General features: G+C 40.2%; 1 protein-coding gene across 5 annotated transcripts in view; it reads left to right on the forward strand.

The window, feature by feature from the left end:
- Positions 1-21,895, forward strand: part of mctp1a (multiple C2 domains, transmembrane 1a) — a 171,045-nt gene that overhangs the window by 118,434 nt on the left and 30,716 nt on the right. For 4 of the 5 annotated variants that reach the window (XM_053653996.1, XM_053653994.1, XM_053653995.1 and 1 more), the window contains one exon: positions 7,452-7,508. In XM_053653996.1, coding sequence (XP_053509971.1) covers positions 7,452-7,508 — 57 coding nt within the window. Of the gene's footprint in view, positions 1-7,451; positions 7,509-14,992; positions 15,095-21,895 lie in introns of all 5 variants that reach the window. The other variant, XM_053653998.1, reaches the window with a different exon arrangement.

Below are 21,895 nucleotides of genomic sequence, written 5' to 3' on the forward strand. Positions count from 1 at the left end.
CACTGGGAACTCTTCATATCGTTCCAACTTTATGGAAAACCTATTGCATCTTTGAATTAGTCAGCCTACCATATAATTCTTAATTTAGCAGGGTTGTTGATGCATGCTGTGTAAATCTTTTCCCCAGTATTTTACGACTAACCCCCCTGCTGTTTTGTTTGTGTGCGAGTCTATTTAGCTGATTCCAATACTACTGTACTTATGGCCATGTTGCAATAAATATAGGCTATTAAAAACGTGCCTATGAGGATATAAACACTCAAAAACAAACACACTATATGTAGCTAAAGGTACATCTTTTCTCATATATATTGGTTCCTCAATTTTTTGTGTCCAACAGCTTTTCCTAGTCTTATAAATGTGAGGTGGAATTAACTTCTAGTTATGTGGTTTCCGCTGTGCGGTTTCCGCTCCATGAAACCAAAGTCATGGCTCTGACATAATCGGGAAAAGAGAAAGAAGGAAAGACCCAGCCGCTGCCAGTTGCTTTAAACAACATGTAAAATTAAACCATCGCCCTTTGCCAAATGTCAACATTTGGAAAGTTATGATTTTACAAAAGCCTGTAAAAGGGTAATTCTCTTTGGAAGACATGAGCACTCGGCCTCAAGCCAAGAGGAAGACTTATGCAGAATTGGAATATGTTTTTATCATATATAATCATAATATATTCAGGGGGAAAAAACTCCCACTTTCAGCTGTCATTTAATTGAAGAGGATTGTTACCTCAAGGGTTGACATGCTAGCTCAACTCTTAACCTGTAGTCAGCTGACCCCTGACTCTCGTATTCTTTCCCTGTGCTCTCCATGCCACCCCTCCACCAATTACCTGACCTCTCTGTCAGAGCCTGTTATTGTTAAAAGCTCTTTTTTACCATCTGGGAAGGCTATGCTCTAAACACCAGAGTATACTCTCAAACTGGTGTTTCCAAATGGAAGATGTTTAGCAGGTCTGAGAACTGTATAAGTAGGCTCCTTTTGGTTCCTTAGAGAGAAATTTCCAAGCCATAGTGAATAGATATTATGAGGATGAATTAGGGGTTCAGAGGCGGTGCCACCACCTTTGGATGCAAGTCAGACAGATCACGACTTCTGAACCGAGCCTGTCGATCATCAGAACAAAAATGGACCAGGTCTGTCAATCATCAGAAACAATTTGTAGACCAACCCCGTTGATCTGTAACAAACATTGTAAAAGCCGGAATTTTCTCTATACACTTATAATGGGATCTCCCATTATATTACAGTGGTTATAAAGGAGACTCCTACTGGTGATGGTTGGAATTGTCCTCACTATACAGGTCAGAAAGCCACAACTTGGCAACCCAAACCAGGCTGACATTACCTGTCAGACTCTGGCCCATTTCCTGTAGAGATCCAGTGATCTCACTGCCTTCACTGACCTCCCCTCCACCCCCAGCTTCCAGTTCAGTTTGTTTGGAGACCTGGAAGGTTTTGGTGGGGCTCCGTAATGACCACTTGGGTTCAGTCAAGCGTTGGACAGCTCAGTTGGAATTGAGAGGAGCAGGGCCCGTGGCGGGCCCTGAAAGACCCACGCTGCTGAATCCACTGGCCCGGAAAACACTTTACCAGATGTTTCAAAGGTGTTAATTATAGCAAATTCTGCCAGAGCTGGAGAAACATAGTGACATCTCTTTCACCAGCCTGTATGCAATTAAGCATTTTAAGGTACTTCTCAGTAACCTTGTCAGTGGTTTGAGGGCAAGGATAATGTACTCCTCATCCCTTTGTTTCTCTTTTGTGTCTTATTTCTGGCTGTTTTTCATGTCACTGAAATGAAGCGTGTATAGGAATATGCGGTAGATGCCGTCATGTTTCTTACACTTTAGTATGTCATTTTGAAACAAAGGACTTCCATATTTGCATATACCTAAAAGCAGTGACAAAGATATTCAAGACAAAGTCCGACTATGCCACAAGGGCATTTTTTAAAAAAACTTGAAAAAAAAAAAAAAAACATATTTCCATGTGGTATTGCTTCTAAATACTACACAACCCACTGAAAGTGGCTGTGATGCCACCTATGGGATTGTGCATTGTTTTAAACACTGTGATGTAGACAGTCAGTTGGAAGACCTGAAGCTTCACTGTCTCCCATGAGGCTTGATCTCAGGGAGAAGCCTGTCATGGATCCATTACCCTGTCCAACTTCACGTCTGACGTCAACGTGGAACAAGCTGCCATCATCTCGTGTGACCAGCGAAAGAGCAGCACGATAAAAGACACCTATTGGTTCAATATCATATATATTTCATTGTTTGAGGAAAAAGTCGAAGGTGGTCATGATTTTAAGCAAGTGTGTTTTTATTGAATCGCTCAGTTAAAAGCTGCACTTTTGTACATTGGTACAGGTACTTCAATAAAGTTTTTCAGTTTCCCTCTCTTTCGTTTTGTCTGGTTTGAGCAGTGCTTTGTCTGTTTTTTTTCCATTGTGTGTGTAATTTGAAAAACAAACCGCTTGGATGGAGCTTCATGAATAAAGGATAGGCTGTGTTTTTCCTTACCGTCTTCTGGTACAGGTGGGTTGCTCTGGGGGGAAATGTGGAGCCTGTCAAGCCCACCTCCAGTGTCAATCACTGCACAGTGAAATATAAAGGGAAACTAAATGAGAGCCTGTCTCTCAATCGTGCTCCATGCTAGCTGCTCTTTCAGCCTGGTGCTCTGGCTGTGGGCTGAGTCGACTGGGATGGCACACGAAAAAAAGGGGGTGTGTAATGGCAGGGCCAAGAGAGGAGGAGGAGGACTAGGAGGAGGAAGATGAGGAAGAGAAGGGGAGCGGTTTTTCGGGCCTTTAATCCACCTCAGTGCCACCACCTCTTCCAGCGATGCACTCCCGCCAACAAGACGTCGAATCTCGTGTGCCTGGCAGACATGCCTCCGCTCCTCCGTGCCAGCCCCTGACAGGTGACAAAATCAAAAGGTCACGTCACTTTGAACTGGCAGCGTTTGTTGCCCCGCTGATTTCCCCCGTGCCAGTGTGGCTCCGAGTAGCTCACAGACGAGGTTTGAAGCGAGGAGAGAAGCGACTTTGGCAGCTCCCTACACTTCATCCCTGTGAACTTTTGTACCTGAGATTTTGCTAACAATGTGGATGATCTACACATCTTTGTCATGGCTGCTGCTGCTGTTGTTGATGCAGCCGTGTTTCTTGCTGGCAGGGTTTTGTTTACAGAACACTGACTGTGTTTTTGAGGTATCCTCAGGGTCTATACCGCGCAACAGATTAGAGTTGAATGTAAGCCATGGGATGAAAAGCTATGATGAGGCTTCTTACTTGTGGGACTACATGACCCTGGCATGTTTCTGAACTGCATCGCTAAACCCAGCAGTCTTCTGATCATTGTGTTTGCCTTGTAAAGCTCAGCCCTAAAGAGACAAAGTGTCTCTACCACACAGAACAGCACTGAGTCTGACCTCCTATTACTTTGCCTATTTTGCACTCTTAGCATACATAACTGCATTATGCAACCAAGTCTGATCGGCAAAAACAGTGTTTATTCTTCCACTAAATCAATACATTGACCAATTAGTGCTCCTCTCCTCTCAATCTACCACTTTGCCAGTAGCACCAGTCTTTGACTTCAGCCTCTGCAGGGGTCAAGCCAGAGTCAGCCAACATTGGCATGAGCACAAGCCCTCCCTTTGACCAGCAGTGCTCTGACAGCCTGTGAAGAGGCTGTTTGGGCTGGAGGTGCTCCGGCGAGAGTCCTTATCAGCCTTCCAGGCCTGGGCTCTCCTGGGTCCCCCTGATCCACACGCCGCATACAAAGCAGGACCATGCCCCGAGCAGCTGGAGACGCTAGAGATGTCTTCCATTTCAAAGAGGTGCAAGAGGAGGGGAGAGGGGATGGGGCAAAAAATGAAAGTATATATCTTCATGTCGGATGGGTTGTCTGGCTTGGGCATCTATTCCCGGCGCACCTGTCATGGTGAAGGTTAGAATTAAAAGCACAGATAGCACAGTTCTTCCTTTGCTGATAGTAGAGGAGAGAAAAAGTGCATTAACCCGCCAAGATGGATGTCACAGAGCAGGGCTGGGGATGGTGCCAGTGCTAGCTGAAAGGCCAGACTGCAGAGGATCTTGCTCTCTCTCTCTCTCTCGCTCTGTGACTGTCAGTAAAAGACCCACTCTGACTGATTCATGACCTTGTTTTTCTTTTCCTCAAAAATGCTTTTTCTCCTCTTCATTGATTGCTAAATGCTCAATTTGCACAGCATGATTGATTGTCTTCTTCTCCCAAATAATCGAGACTAGCCTCTACTTAACCCTGCTATTGAAACCACATTACTCTGGTAGATTTGTGCACCCTTTAGCACAAAGCATCATCAGTTCACTCCTAGCAATTCCTCCATCTCTCCTGAACCCTCCTTTTGTTTCTGCCTCTAGCAGCATTTACATAAGAGGCTTATGGCAGCATGCACTCTGCCTTTTAGCCAAGACAAAGGAACAAAAGCTATTGTTTGCTAAGTAACAATTTTTGGATGTCACAGAAAACTCATTTATGTGATGCGGAAAGTCAAAAAAAAATAATCAAAAGAAATTGCTCTTCTCGGTAGATTTGGGGATGGGGGTGCGGGGGGGATTTGTAGAAATTGCCTTATGTAAATAGCCCACATATGACCTTGAAGCTTTTGATGTGTGATTGACAAGACGAGCCCCAAGAAGAGAAATAATGATCTGTGCATGTTCCCTCCTCCGGCAATGAAAATAGGCATGTGATATGGACTCTTTTCGGGCTCCCAGGGGCCACACATGCTTGATGGAGTGTTTTCAATTGACCGAGATAAACTCTTTATATGTCTGCCAGCACACTGCCTGATATTTGTGCCTGCACCTCTGTATTGGCTCCTCCAGCTTGGTAAATTACGGTGGGATGTGTGTGAATAATTAATCCATCTACATTATCAGTACAGACAGTGTATGTATGTATGTATGTATGTATGTATGTGTGTGTATATATATATATATATATATATATATATGTATATATATATATATATATATATATATATATATATATATATATATATATATATATATATATATATATATATATATATGTATATATATGTATATATATATATATATGTATATATATATATATATATATATATATATATATATATAAAATCATATCATATTTTGGGTTCTTTTAGTGTAATACATACATTACATCACACTTTATAATATGTTTCATAGACACAATTTTAATTTTTTTTTTTTTTTTTTAGGAATCATTTGTACTTTTACAAGGCATGCATGTTTCACAGAGTATTCTTAATTATCATGAAAAGGAATATTCAATGATAATCAGAATAACTCTTATACCTAGGCTCTTTGTATTCTCTGAGCAACATTTGGATTCTCTCATTTGTAAAATATCTCTGTCCCCAAACTACCGGACAACTCTGTCCTAAGCAGATTCCTTGAGCAATCTTTTGGCAGTTTTTCTTGACGTATCTGTTAAAACTCAGATGTAATATACTGAGTTCAACTAAGGTGAGGAGGCTGGGATGGTCAAGAGAAAACTTCTTTCTGTTTTTCTTTTTTCTCCACCCAGAAACCATGGTGAATACATACCTGCATTTCAAAAACTTTATACAACCCCAATTCCAAAAAATGATTTGCAAATCTCATAAACCCATATGTTATTCACAATAGAACATGGAAAACATATGAAATGTTTAAACTGAGTAAATGTACCATTTTAAGGGAAAAAAATAAGGTAATTTTGAATTTGATGGCCGCAACACGTCTCAAAAAAGTTGGGACGGGGCAACAAAAGGCTAGAAAAGTTACTAAAAAGAAACAGCTGGAGGTTAATTAGTAACAGGTTAGTAACATGATTGGGTATAAAAAAAAAGAGTAACTTGCAGAGTCTTTCAGAAATAAAGATAGGCAGAGGTTCACCAATCTGCAAAAAACTGCATCTACAATTTGTGGAACAATTTCACAATAATGTTCCTCAATGTAAAATTGTGAAGACTATGAATATCTCATCATCTACAGTACACAATATCATCAAAAGATTCAGAGAATCTGGAGAAATCTCTGTGCGCAAGGGACAAGGGTGACGATCAATATTGCATGCCCGTGAACTTCGGGCCCTCAGGTGGCACTGCATTAAATGCAGGCATGATTCTGTGATGGAAATCACTGCATGGGCTCAAACACCTCCAGAACACATTGTCTGTGAACACAGTTCGCCGTGCCATCCACAAATGCTGGATAAAGCTCTATCATGCAGAGAGGAAGCCATATGTGAACATGATCCAGAAACACCGCTGTCTTCTCTGGGCCAAAGCTCATTTAAAATGGACTGAGGCAAAGTGGAAAACTGTTCTGTGGTCAGATGAATCGAAATTTTATATTTAGATACTCTTTTTATACCCAATCATGTTACTGACCTGTTGCCAATTAACCTAACTAGTTGCAAAAATGTTCCTCCAGCTGTTTCTTTTTAGTAACACTTACTGTTGCCCCGTCCCAACTTTTTTGTGTTGCGGCCATCAAATTCAAAATTACCTTATTTTTTTCTTAAAATGGAACTTTTCCTTAGTTTAAACATTTGATATGTTTTCTATATTCTATTGTGAATAACATGTGAGTTTATGAGATTTGCAAATCATTGAATTCTGTTTATATTTACATTTTACACAGCGTTGTATTTTTTTTTTGGAAATTGGGGTTGTACAATGCAGGCCTACAAGTGTATTACAGACTAAAATAGGTATTTACAGGAGAACAGGATTTGTTCAATGACATCCTGATTTTCTCTAGAGACTTGTGTATGCGTAACTGAACAAAGGTTATTTGACACATAAATGAACTGAATAGTTGAGCATGAAACCTCTATGAATAAAAACATCTCAAGGTTCTTCAAGTCCAGTTTCTTACAACAGATTATACTGAGTGGAAAGATCTTTTGTGCTACACATCTGGCTGTACTACACATCTGGCTGTTCTGCAGTTCTAAACAGGAGAGCATAATTAACCTCTTTAGCCTGGATAATATTGGTTCACCTTGAGTTTTTGTGGCTGCCAAGCACAACTACAATTCAGCTAACATTCATTACAGATTGTTAAGATGGGTCCTATTGATGTACACGTCCATCACTTTTCTTCCTCATTGTGGATCTTTTAAGGAGAATTAAGTGGACATACGTTTGGTTAAGGGGGTTGGAGGACACGTTACTTGTCTTGTGGTCTTGGTTCACTGAAGCGTATATTTGACCACTGTGTCCAAGCTGAAGGTTTAAGTGAAGTTTTAACCTCGTGGTCAAGGGAATAGAGCTAATGGGCTTAGGGTGAGGGTGATTCTCCAAAGCTTCACTATCTCTTACAAAGAATAGTTTTCTTTACGAATGTAATAATGCTAGACATTGTGCGCATGAAATTGATTCCCATTTGTTTCTCTTCTTTTTTTCAGCAAGCAGTGGAGGATTTGCTGGAGGGTGAGGATGAGGACTTTGACAGAGATGACAAGGTAATTATCACTCACGGGGACTTGTAGTTTGCGGTCTGGCTCAGATTCACGTTTCGCTGACTGGCTAAACAAAATATTAACGAATGCCCCTAGATTCGGATGGCCCTCAAGATGTCTTTGACACTGTTTCATTTTCGAATATTTACCTTGTAAGTGCGTAAAAAGTTTGCATAAAAGAACTTTTCCGTCTGACTTTTATATTTTCAGATCAAATGAAAGTTGTAACATATCTTTCTTTTTTTTTATGCTTAAGGTTCAGTTCATGAAAGTTTTCTCTGGCTGAGCTTTGACATTTCGAGAACATCACAAATAGTACAAGTTGACAGCTGTGGGTTTTCAGTTCAAACTAAGAGCTCAAACGGTCCGTGGAACCACTAAGATATTTATTCAAGCCCAGAATAAAGGTAAATGAATCCGAGATAAATAAACCTGGTTTGAAAGTCTCAGTGTTGAGCTTCTGATATTTCCTTGGGCCATTGAAGGGTCATTAATAGCAGGCCGAACGCATGGGAAGACTGAGCTGACGCTTGTGACGGGGAATCGAAGTGGAAGATTGAGCGGTAACCCCATTAAGTGGGTGAATTAAGATATTTTGTCGTCTTCAGAATATCCATAGCATGGAGTCAGATTATTGACGGTTCGTGAAAAAAGGGTTAGTGTAATCTGTGAATTGTGATTTGTAAGCACAGTGAAATGTACTGTAAATAGTAACGTGAATAAGATAATGTTTTAACTGTAAACACAACTGTCATGTTGTATATAACTTTAAAATGATACGCTTTTGTGCAGTAAGTGGTTTTTATCCGATGAATTGACAAGTCTCATGTTCTCACCAGAAAGCAGGTAGGCCAAGATAAACTAAAATAAGCCTCACCTGAGTATATAGATAGTTAAATAAGGTCAAGGTACTGATTATTAGCTGCTCTTTGTAGAGTTGTGTCATGTATTATTAGGTGAACCTGGTTTGAAGTTGAAACAGATTAGGGTTATACTAGTGCCAGCATGTGCTGATTGTTCCCACATTTTCATTTGTTTTGTCTGGACAGCTTATATCGTGTTTGTCTTACAATTACAATTACCCTAATATAGTGTCCTGGTCAGTGTTCATTTGCTTTGGCAAACCCGTAGCGCAAACACACGTTAGTCACGGGACGCAGCATCATAAAAGCCATTTCAGTGTTGAAGTTTTATTTCTATGCCAGCACGCTGTTTAGTTTTCCCATTTAGTGAAAGTCTTATAACAGTGTTATTAAGTCTAGGATCTGTGATTATGATCATTATGGCACTAAGCACCGTGTAGATCATACACTCCAAAACCTACAGTATACTAAATCTCACTGTGCACATATTTGAGCTGTATTTTTTTCCCTCCTCCCCTGACTGCCAGTGTCTCATTTCAGCTGCCCACAAAGTTGAAAAGGGATATTTTTCTTCTTTATTTCTTATCCCATTTCCCTTCCCCTCTCCTGTCTTATGTGCTCTTGATTATGACTCCTCTGACACTGGTCTGTTCCTTCAAGTTCACTGTAGTTTCAAGGGTGAACGAAATATAAGTGGAATCTCACGTCTTTCTCCTTCCTTCTTTCTCTCTCTCTTAGAGCCTGCGACCCTACACTCTCATTACCTCTTCTGTTTGCTCAAATAGTAAAATATTAAGGTCAGGTCAGGGGAGGCCCTTTTTTACTGGAGGAAGGTTTCAGAGTTAAAAAAGGATGAATAAATGTGCCAAGGCCTCATTTTAATTGAACCTGAAGCATATGTTGCAAGTATGTGCAATACGTCCCAGATGTTTTAGCCTGGCCTCGTGCTTGGCTCTTCCCCGCCCTGCACCAGGCAGCTATTAGCTGCATAACCTTTGGCCCTGGGGCTAAATGGGGTATTACGTGGCAAAAAAGTGGAGCACCTGCTTCCCATTGGACCTCGGACCCCTCACGGGCAAGGCCTGAGCTACGGACACGTGTTTTCACTTAGCAGATTGTTGGGCGGTCGTGAAAAGTGTCTTTCTTCTGAGTCAGTGTAGATATTAGTCGCGTACTCTCAATGAAAGTCTAAATTCAAGGCTAATTGATGGGGACACCTGAGTTGTTAAACTGGAGCAGACACCTGGAGAAGGAAAAGAAAAACAAATGTAAGAACCAGCAGCTCCTTCTAGGTCAGTAGAAAGCATCATGGGGTAGGTTTATCAGACATATTGTTTTAACTAAACACCTGTCCAAGTGAAATGAACGCTTTATATCAGACCTAGAGATTGAGATTTGTGGCAGTGCATGAGGCTGGGATCATTTTTCCAATCTACCAGATGTGGAATTGAAGTCAATGAGTCTATCTAGGCTGGCGTTTGTGTTGCCTACATAATATACTGCTTTATGAACCCAATAACTCAACAGGGCCTTCTTTTTTTCTATATTCGCCTGCAAATGTTTCTCACAGTACACACACAAGTGAAAATGAAGTCATTTCTTCCTGCCACAGGGCCGTGCTCTATGCTCCAACATCACACGAGTAAGCCTTGTGTTTGTTGAATTCTCCTCCGCCCCGCTGTTTGCCAGGCTCATGCCAGTGTGTGTGTGTGTGTGTGCATATTGTGTTGAAAAAAAGCCTGTCTCAGGAGAACTCACTGTCTCCACCAAAGACATAATCAACCGGCATAATAACAGCCGAAACATCTTTAACACCTGCTCCGCCAAACTAAAGTAAACACACAGACGGAACGGCAGGTAATTACCCAGGTGATAATGAGCTTTGCCTCGCACCACAGTGTTATTGTTAAACTTCACCAAATACATACGTGTGGATTTAAATAGGAGCGCTGGGGCTCAGCGCTAGGAGACTAGGGCTAATAGTCAATATGGCAGCACAGCTGTCTTGCAGTTGTGTGCATCTGCAGTTCGCCCCAAGGGTCAGTGGGTCATATTCACTGTGTGTCTTGTAGTAAGAATGTGGATCTTGAACAATTTCATTCATGTAATCTGTAATGTGAGAAGTTTGAGATTTATATTGTAATGTATACTATATTGTACACAGCTTAAAGTTTCATTCTTAGGATGATTAATAATAGTAACATCAGTATAGTAACATTAGTATCTCTAACATTATCATATGTTAATAATAGTAGCATTAGTATATATTAGTATTCGTAACATTAGGATATGTTAATAATAGTAACATTAGTATTCATAAAATTAAGATATGTTAATAATAGTAACATTAGTATCCATAACATTAGGATATGTTAATAATAGTAGCATTAGTGTATATATATATTAGTATTCATAACATTAGGATATGTTAATAATAGTAACATTAGTATTCATAACATTAGGATATGTTAATAATAGTAGCATTAGTATATATATTAGTATTCATAACATTAGGATATGTTAATAATAGTAACATTAGTATTCATAACATTAGGATATGTTAATAATAGTAACATTAGTATTCATAACATTAGGATATGTTAATAATAGTAGCATTAGTATATATATTAGTATTCATAACATTAGGATATGTTAATAATAGTAGCATTAGTATATATATTAGTATTCATAACATTAGGATATGTTAATAATAGTAACATTAGTATTCATAACATTAGGATATGTTAATAATAGTAACATTAGTATTCATAACATTAGGATATGTTAATAATAGTAGCATTAGTATATATTAGTATTCATAACATTAGGATATGTTAATAGTAGCATTAGTATATATTAGTATTCATAACATTAGGATATGTTAATAATAGTAACATTAGGATATGTTAATAATAGCATTAGGATATGTTAATAATAGTAGCATTAGGATATGTTAATAATAGTAACATTAGTATTCATAACATTAGCATATGTTAATAATAGTAGCATTAGTATATATTAGTATTCATAACATTAGGCTATGTTAATAATAGTAGCATTAGGATATGTTAATAATAGCATTAGGATATGTTAATAATAGTAGCATTAGGATATGTTAATAATAGCATTAGGATATGTTAATAATAGTAACATTAGGATATGTTAATAATAGCATTAGGATATGTTAATAATAGTAACATTAGGATATGTTAATAATAGCATTAGGATATGTTAATAATAGTAACATTAGGATATGTTAATAATAGTAACATTAGGATATGTTAATAATAGTAACATTAGGATATGTTAATAATAGTAGCATTAGGATACGTTAATAGTAGCATTAGGATACGTTAATAATAGTAACATTAGGATACGTTAATAATAGTAACATTAGGATATGTTAATAGCATTAGGATATGTTAATAATAGTAGCATTAGGATATGTTAATAATAGTAGCATTAGGATATGTTAATAATAGTAGCATTAGGATACGTTAATAATAGTAACATTAGGATATGTTAATAGCATTAGGATATGTTAATAATAGTAGCATTAGGATATGTTAATTATAGTAACATTAGCAATATAGTAAAGTAGTGATAGTAATTAAGTGCACAATAATAGTAATAATAGTAATTATGATAATAGTAATATGATAATAGATATAATGATTGTTTGTAATAATTATTCAGCCAATTTAGATTAGCACACTAGCTTTATTGAACTTTGTTACTCATTTTACATCAACTCCTTTAAAATCTCTTAAAGCCTTGTTACTCGGTTATTAATTTTAAAGCATATTAATTAGTAAATATTCAGCATTTTTACTCCTAATAGGAATTGTATGCGGATTTATCTATCCATTTATCCATCTATCTGATTGATTGGTTTTTTTTTTTTTACCTCATTTTCTCCCAATTGTGTCATTTTGTCACGTGTAGCCAGCCACCTCATCTTATCAAACTGCTGCTCATGTTGCATCACAGGGCAGAGCAGCACACTTGGAGGAATGTGCTTTTTGCCTTCTTCCACGTACCTGTGCTCACAGACATCCACAACTGGCTAATGTCGCTGTGACCGACAACACCGAAAGAGAGTAACGGCCATACTTTCTTGGACTCTTGGTTGTGGCATCATCAGGATTCGAACTCATGATCTCCCCACGACTGGGTGAACAGGTTTCTGTTGTGCCCTATGGGAGCTCGAAACGTATGTCGTTATAAGAAAGTGGAATGTAAATACAGACCAACCAACAGGTCTTGTTGGATTAAGATCTTTCACAAGATACGCATTCCTAGCATCTTATTGTTCACACTCATTAAATGTATATTAATTATTTTAACCCTCAGTAAGCTCTTTACCCTCAGTGCAGTGGATCTCAGGAACACTGGACACAAGGTACGGATACACTCCAGATACATGACACAGCAGACACACAAACACACACCTAGGTGTAATCTTGAGTCCACCTAAAAGCATGTTTCATAGAGGAAACGGAACATTGTGCTAATGTGCTCAACGTCACACTGGCGGTAATCCGAGATCGAGATGGAACCCCAGACCTAATATATCAAATATAAAACATGACTCGGATGTAAATGGAACGAATAGAGCGAATATGCAGCGAGAGTATGCGATCAGATATCTAGTTAACCTGTTAAACTCTCACGACTCGTCACATGTCATTTTAACATAAGTACTTAGTCTTCCTCTGCTGCTCATCACATTCCCAAACATCCCCCTTTAGGACATCTGATTTTAAACTGATGGCGCAGAGGCTAAAGCTTTGACTTACCACACTAGCCCTGCGGTGTGTGGATTTGTGTCCAGAGTGTGTAGAAGACTAATCAGCTCCAGGGCCTGTGTGGAAGCGCTGGGCTAGATGATAGGCTCACTATCCCAGGGGAGAGAGCAGAGAGCCGGTGGAAGAGCGCTGAGATTAGGCCTGCACGCATGGCTGAACACTGGAGCGATTCTCTTCCCCACACACACACACACACACACACACACACACACACACAAAGCCTTGGGAGGAGTCGTCCCAGATAAGATACATGCAGCAATCATGTTGAGCTCACAGGCTTACCACAGCTAGCACACGCCTCCTCACATGTCCAACAGCTGTTTGTAAGTGTGCGGATGCTTTTTTTTTTCTTTCTTCTTCTCGTTCTGTTTGTTGAATGCGGTAGTAGTGTATCTGAGTGGTACTTCCTGTGTGAAAACTGAACAAACATGGCACACTGGGGGAACAAACACTATAATGAATTCTCTGTAGCGGAGCACAAAAAGAAACACAGATACATTGTTTGCTGTGCAAATCCTGTTTATTTTTATTATCTAAATTCTTCTGACTGTGATATACGCAGCTTTCGTCGTTGCCCTTTGAGTCAGCGAATGAAAAACAGATACTATCAGCGGGGAGGGGAAAAAAAAAAAGTGAGGAAAGGGCAATTTTTTGCGGTTTGACTTGCATTGGAATTTTACAATCAGTAATCAGCCATCTAATAGGCTGATGGGAGCAGCTGGGGCTGTCTGATAGAAGACAGGACGGTTATCGATGCCCTGGCAGGTGCATGCTGGGTAATAACTGCTGCGGTATCTTGGTGTCTTGGTGCCCGTGGGGTGCCATAACGACATACTCCCATTTCCATGACCTCTGGGCCTGTTGACAAGCCTAATACCCATTTTATATCCAGATCTCCCCCCCCCCCCACCCACCTCAACCCTCTCTGTGTCTCTCTGTCGCTTTTTCACTGTTCATTCCCTTCATCTCTCTGCAATTCCACCAGGACCACATTCACAGGGGTAAACACACGCTAACCTCTTTGCACCATGAAATGCTGAAAATCTGATCCCAATTCATGCACAATTATGTCAGTTGGAATCTAGCATTACATGCAAAGCTTATCTTGAGATAGCACATGGAGCGCTAAGCCCGGCGGATCCGAGGGATGGGGTTGATCTGGGCGATAGCTGTGTGCTAGTATGTAATTGGACTAAAGAGTGCAACGGGGATTATTTTTAATACTTTGAAAAACTGTGACTTAGAACTTGTTCTCGGGCTATAGAGCTTGTGATTTACTATGCATATCTTCAGGTAAAGAGCTTTTCCCCCTCTTCCCTAAGTCCTGAAAAATGCAGAGGGAGGGAAGGGAAGAAAAGTTTCTGCTGCTCCGAGATCTTTTCTTTCTTTCTTTCTTCCTCATGCTTCTAAAAGATGAAAAGGTTCAGACTGTAAAAGATTTTTTTTTTTTTTACTGTTTTGGCTTTCTTGGGGTTTTTTTTTTTTTTTTTTGTGTTTTGTTTTTTGCTTCCCTCTTTTTTTTTTTTTTTTTTGGGAGATATGCCTAGCATTTTAATCATGTTTGGCTATTAGAGAAACAGCAACAAAAACCATAAGGAGAAACCCTAACAGACTCGTGACATTGTCTTCTATACAAGAGAACCCTGTCTCTTTTTCTTGCCAAACCCATAAGATTGATTTTTCATTCTTTCCTTTCATTCAAGGTCACTCATTCAGTACCTTCAATGCTGGGGTTTTTTTTTTTTTTGCTTTGTTTTGTTGCAATGCTTTTATAATCTTGCTTTTAAAAAGATCTCAATTTATTCTGGTCCACAAGGTGCCGGGCTCTGCCCCCTCCAATGATGGCCGTCTGCCCGGAAGCCATATCCTTGAGGATATTTTGGCTTCCTGGCATTTTGAATGGATTCGCGTGATGGTGGTAAGTGTAGTCAGTTTGTCCTGTATCTACCCTCTGTGGTTTATTGTCTGTCCCATTGAGCAGGGCTGTGTGTCTCTCCGTTCCACCGCCGTCCTCTCACTCTGTCTTCAGCCGTCAATCTTATTCCCTTGTCTTCGGAGAAACCAGCCTGGCAGTACGAGATGTGATCATAGGTGCTAAAACATTTAAGTTTTTGTTTTTTTTCTTCAACTCCACAGAACTGCCGATAATTATAGTATAATTATTGACCCAATAGACACCTGTGGTATTAGTTCGAAAATGTCAATGTAAAACCGACCTTTCCTTAATCACGTCAATTTTTTTTTTTTTCTATCTGAAGCCTTGCTGGATAGAGACATGTTTTTCCCGTGTCTTTTGTTTTCTGTCTCTATGTCGTTTGCTTCTGCTTGAGTCTTTGCAACTTCTTCGGGAGTCCTGGGGGATAGCAATAGCATGCCTTGCTAGTTGTGTGTGTGTGTCTGAGTCTTGAAGTACACAGTGCGCACTCAGAAATGCATCCATGAGCCGATTAAATAGCAGCCAGTGGTGAACTTGGCTGACTGGCAGTCGCTCTGTGACCCCCTTCACCCCTCCCCCACCCACCACCCCCTTACAACGAAGCAGCAAATATGTAGCTTACCTCATAGCTAAAAAGGACAGTATCTGTGCCAAACAGGCAAGGAAGCCAGTTACTAGAACCCTTTTAACTGGAGTTATGAATTAATTATGAGCGTGAATCCTTGATGTTTGTCTTCAAGAGGAAGGAATGCCATTTCTGTTTCTGTCACTTTTAGCAGCGTACCTTTTTAAAGAAACCTTGAAACTGTAGAAATTCCACTTGTGCACCGTCTGAATTTCAGCGTGGCACATTAATGTGTAATGAAGGAGCTGGTGACATTTCAGAAAGCATGTTATTTTGTCATCTTGTTAATGTAGCAGGAAGAAATAGGCGACGCTGATTTTTTTCGCCACTGAAATCCGGCCATAACTGGAGCTTTATTTCCCAATTATTGTGTTTGTACTGGTGAGCCTGTTGGTGCCCAGCAGCGTGATGCCTGCTCTTCTATGACGACCTTGTTTTTTGGAGACGGAGAGGACAGGAGCAAATCCGCGGCAGTGTCGGCTGAAATTAATGGCACGCCATTCGTCATGAAGTGGTTCCCTGAGATCCGGAGAGGTCGAGGGAAGGAGAGCAGGCATAGCCGGGTGAAGGGGGGGTCGCAGCAGGGGCGAGGGGCATCGCGATGGGTCGGAGGATGACTGCAGGTGCAGATGCGTTTGGTGAGGGGTGTCAGCGGAGGCGGGAAAACAGGGACGACATTCGGCCTGACCTTGAGGCTGATGGAGTGGCTAGCCTGCTGGGTGTGGACACCCGGGGAGTAATGGCGAAGGTGAACCCCACTCTCCGGCAGCCCCATTAGAGCCTAATGATGTTGTTTTAGTGGGGGAGTGGTGGGAAGCAGAGGTCGGGCCCAAAATAAACCTTGTCCTGGCTCGTCGTCGCTCTTCTTGACGAGTGTTTACTGTGCTATCACAGCGATAGGCTCAGCAGAAGAGGCGTGTGGATGGAATGATGCCATGGAGCTGCACAGTTTGCTACAAGTTCACATGCTGCAGCCATTTTAGTGGCTCTGCAGGCTGAGGGTAGGATCCTGAGTGCTCCAACGTTGTGCTGTGCGTCTCCTGTATATACCCTGTTTATAGGACAGACATTTATTTTTCCTTTTCGTACAAATATTCATATGCATAAATATTTTCTTCTTTTTCTCCTTCTTCTTATAATATATTGGGGGAAAAACATTACATGTTCAAACACAAAACTTTAAAAGTAATTTTAATAATATTACTCATTACTCAATATTACTTTTTTTTTTTTTTTGCGCTTTTAACTCCAAAGTTAACAAAGCTCACACACATGTTGACTAAATACACCTGCACTGACCATGTTCATTCGATCCATGACCAAAGATAAGTTAAATGTAAATGACAGGTGAACTCTCGTCCTCCAGGTGTGAATATTGGAACTGGCTGTTCAGAATCAAATCTGGATTCGTTGCGACCGCAGTCATTTTAATTAGGCGTATTTTCACTCAGTAGTGATATGAACGTTGGTTAATGATCGTATGCTGATTTGTCTTAATAATAAAGAAAACTGTTCGCTCAAGTCCTTTGTTAATATCACTTATGGTATATTACAGATGATGGATAGTGAATGGAAGTAATGGCAGTTAAGGGAAGGTTAATGTAAAGCATTCTCCACTGACTTGGTGGTGTGTAGTGTGTGTTGTGATGGGTATCAGGTACTGCAGCATGATGATGAATCATATGGTGGTTTAAAAAGAATGAATTATAGTCTCTCACTGTACATGGTGCACCAAAAAGGTAGATATGGTCTGCACTTATATAGCGCTTTTTTAAGCAAGCAGTTTACACTGTGTCTCATTCACATACTCACGCACCAGTGGTAGCAGAGCTGCCATGCAAGGCGCTAGCTTACCATCGGGAACAACTTGGGGTTCAGTGTCTTGCCCAAGGACACTTCGATATGTGGAGTCACGTGGGCCGGGAATCGAACCGCCAACCCTACGATTAGTGGACAACCGGCTCTACCACCTGAGACACAGCCGCACACGATATTAGATCTGTCTAATAAGCATGAGTGTCCACTAAACTTCCAGCAAAGCGTCGGTGCTTGATACAGTCATACCAGTGTGTTAAAAGAGATCCACCACCCAAATAATATCTGTTTTAGCAGTGGTCCTTTAATGGTTCTATTTCCACTGACAGAGGGGTTAGAGTGTGACTGAAAGGTGACCTACAGTCAGAAATTATACACCTACATTGCACCTACAGTGCATCTGTATAGTAGCTGTTTCTGATAAAACGCTCAGTAAGTGTAGAGACAAGAAACGTATACCTAATAAACTATCCACTAAGTGTGTACATTCACCCTTTTCACCCAAGGATTACTAGAGTAGGATAAATAATTTATTTTAAAAATGCCTGCCTTAAAACAAAACATCTGCTTCTTTCCTGCTGTGTTGGTGAGGTGCCAAAAGCACACAGAGATATCTATCGGCTGTTTTTGCTTACCAATGCAGCATAATAACAGCTGCTCTCCAGCCGGGACTCTGACCTTTGTAACTGTCTTAACGGAAAAAAAAAATCCACCACGAATGACTTGCATAACAATACAATATTTGCATATTTATCAATATGTAATCTTTAGTGGAACAAAAGATCGATTTGAATAATTCAGTTCCGAGCAAACACGTTTTCATCAACATGCTCGTCTTTTTTCACTTTAGATTTACTACGTTATCCACAATGCCGTTTGACTGCGTTCTCATAGCGGCGCGCTAAAGTCCTTTAGTCCGTCCAGCTCTTTCACGTCCCCATCTATACACTCTGCTCAAACAGATCAGCTTCCGAAGCTTCAAACTTTCAACACTAATACTGCCGTCAACACCACATGCTCATAAACGTATAGATCGTTCACTAGCCGTTAGCGTCTGCACGACTGCGTTGTATAGCCGCGTTGCATTCCGAGCCCGATTTTACTGTCTCCAATACTTCTATGCTGGCATTCTTATTAACGCCGCATTAAACATCGCTGGGAAATCGTGACTGAGAAAAGACCTTCTTTTGTTTTTCGGCGCGAACAGCGAAACACGTGATTGTTATCCCTTATGTTTGAGGTTGTTTTGAGATTTTTTTCTCCGATTGAACACCATTATAACCGGGCTAGCAAAGTCCAAACCCCCCGCCGTCAGACCGGCAGAAAAGCGCTAACTTCTCACGCGAATAACAACAAACCAGCCAACAAATTAGCACCAGAATCGCTAAACACATCAATAATATTTCAGTATAAGTGTGTTTCAGAGTGGAGCTTGCCTTTAATGTGGGCAAGGAAATTGATGTAATTCCTACAGTATATGGTATTAATTTAAGTTGTGCTGTTTATGATCACAGTTCTTGAGAACAGTAATATCATCCATAGCTGGAAACTTTGTTACTTCTTAGCATGTGTCCCTCAAAAAGAGCACCTGCTTCAATTGCAGCAATAAAATATGCAGCAAAGCGGTACAGTGTGCATGAGAACACTGCAACACAAACACTTACCTGTTGCCTTGGGTTATACATGTGAAACATTGGATCTGTATGGAATAACACACTGGAGTACTTGTTGTATACTACCACATGGCGTATTATGGCGCACCCCAGCAACAAAAAAACCCCCAAAACAGCTAAATGAATCACACACCCATAATACAGCAGAATTTTCCAGAACACATTATATACCCGTGTAATTTATATTCAAATGAGTGTTTGTACTCATTCCTGTTAACCTATACAGGGGGGGAAAAAAGGATAGACTGCATCAATCAGAACTAAAACCATGCTTCCTAGCCTTCTCAAATGTGGTTTAGTCACCAAAAGAAAAATTGCTACAATCCTTTTGTGAGCTTATTTCCCGTTAAAGAAAGAAAGGAAGAAAGAAAGAGAGATAGAATGTATAACCAAATTTCTGTTGAGATTTTGCACTTTAATCAGTAATTTATGCTATGTTTTGGAGAGGGGGCGCCATGCATCAGGAATTACTTTATGTATATTATTTTGGCACGGAGTGTTTAGCTGTTATTGGGATCAAGTGAACAGTCAGGGGACTTCCCACTTACTATAACTCTGACACGCACCTCTGATCTAATTATACTGCAATTTTAATTAACCTCCCAAAGTGCTACACACAGATTTCATTGACAAGCATTTCCCTGTACATCGTTTCCCTCCAACCCATTCATAATGAATCAGTGAACTACTTTTGGAAAATTAATACCACTCATCTAATATTAAAGAAGTTTAACTTTCATTTTTCTTTTTATGTCTGTGTAATAAGAGGTGGGGCAGGAGCTCATCTTGGCTTTATGTGCTGTTGAAGGTGTGGAGCTCCACTCCTTGTTCTCCTCTGGGACAAAACTCTCTACTTTCAAGCGTCTGGGTCAACGCGTCTTTGGCTCAAAATGAGAGGAGGCTTGTTTTTTCTAGATGCACAAATAATAGCTACATCCTGGGAGTACCATGGCCTGGCTGAAATGATTCCGTTTTCATCTTGATCTCTTATCAGCTGCTTTGTTTCTCTTACCTTCAGCACGGGGCAGATCAAAGTACTGTGTTTTCTCTCCCCCCCTCGAACAAGCAGCGCGATGGGTGTGGGTGTGGATTAGCTCCAGTTGGGGGTCCGTCCTCTTGCATTGCAGCTTGAGCTTTGGTGTAAATGAAGTTTGGCACCCCTGGGACACCATCCCCTCCTCTTTCTCTGTCATAGCTAATAAACAAGCTATGTCCCATCCGAAGTGCCCACACAAGACCTTGCCAGTCCTATCAAGACCACCCACCCCCCCTGCTGCGTGCTCATTGTGAGTAACCTGGGGTTCTCCTGTAGCAATGAGGAGGTGTGAATAGCCTGATACAGGGCTCTGGCTGTGAAGGATGTGCCTGTGCTTGCCATTACATGTTGCTAGTTCTGTAAGCCCTGAGGAGGTTGGTAATGGGAAAGCTTTAGAGTAGTTCTGGACAGATGTGTTTGTCTTAATTACAGTACCATTACGCCACACTCGACCAGTATTTCTGAGCACTATAGAGTACTAACTGACTTGTTTCCATGATTGGGATGCCATTTGTGTCTTACTGATATTACATTTACAAATATGATTTATTAAAATGCATTTTAAACTCGGGTAAGGGGTCGTTTACAACAACCTACATGCATACTTATAAAGATAAATAGCTTAAAACACTACAACCTTTCTACAGCACTTTGAGAACTGCGTTTTGCCAGTCCCATCTCGTTATAACTACAATTTACCTTTAAATAGAATCCTTAACATACTATATGTTAATGATTATATTATCATTAGCATACATCGTAACATACTCATTACGTTTGCATTAATGCGTGGATTCATTTAACTCACCAGTGAAACATCATTTTACACGAGTCATCCGTGACAGGTTATGATACATGGACATTTTAACGTCCTACAGCATTCACGCAACCGTGCTACCTGAACACATACACCCCTGTACAATATTTGGAATATTCCACAAGTTACATGTTCGACAGGAAAGTTGCATCATGCACATTTTCGGAAGATCACGGGAAGAGGAAAGGCTTTGTGTGACGTTGTGGTACTGACTGTCAGGTTTATTTCGGAAGTACAACCCTGTTACATTTGTCTTCATTTGTAAAAAGGGATAAACGGAACTGCTGTTGTGAGTCTCTAGGAAGAAATATAATCTTTATCCCAAGAAATGGATCGTATTAATATTAACCTGTTTATCTTGATCCGGTGGATGAGGGCTTGTACCCAGCTACCAGAAAACATGATCATAAACATCAGCAGACTTGTTGAGGGAGCCCTTGGGCTTGAATCATTGTTAGGGTTCTATACATACACCATGATGTGAATCTTCACCTGCTCCACTCAGGGGGAAAAAAAAAAAAAAAAAAAAATCAAGGCTGTTATAAAACAAAATAGTAGCTATTGTAAGGTAATTATAACATGGTATTAGCACACAATTTAGAATATAATAGCAACTATTTAGACACTCTCATATATTACCTGTAGCTGAATGGCATTTTTCTATTTCTCTATCAGTGTCAATTATTTATAATTATAATATAATATAACTATTGACCAGACATGTCTGAAGATCTGAATATGAAACTAACTTTACTGCAGTTAAAGAGACACACAACACACTCTAATATGGACTGTTAACATTAGTGTGGCCCCGAGC

This window comes from Ictalurus furcatus, chromosome 22 (assembly GCF_023375685.1).
Source record: "Ictalurus furcatus strain D&B chromosome 22, Billie_1.0, whole genome shotgun sequence".
Taxonomy (NCBI): Eukaryota; Metazoa; Chordata; class Actinopteri; order Siluriformes; family Ictaluridae; genus Ictalurus; species Ictalurus furcatus.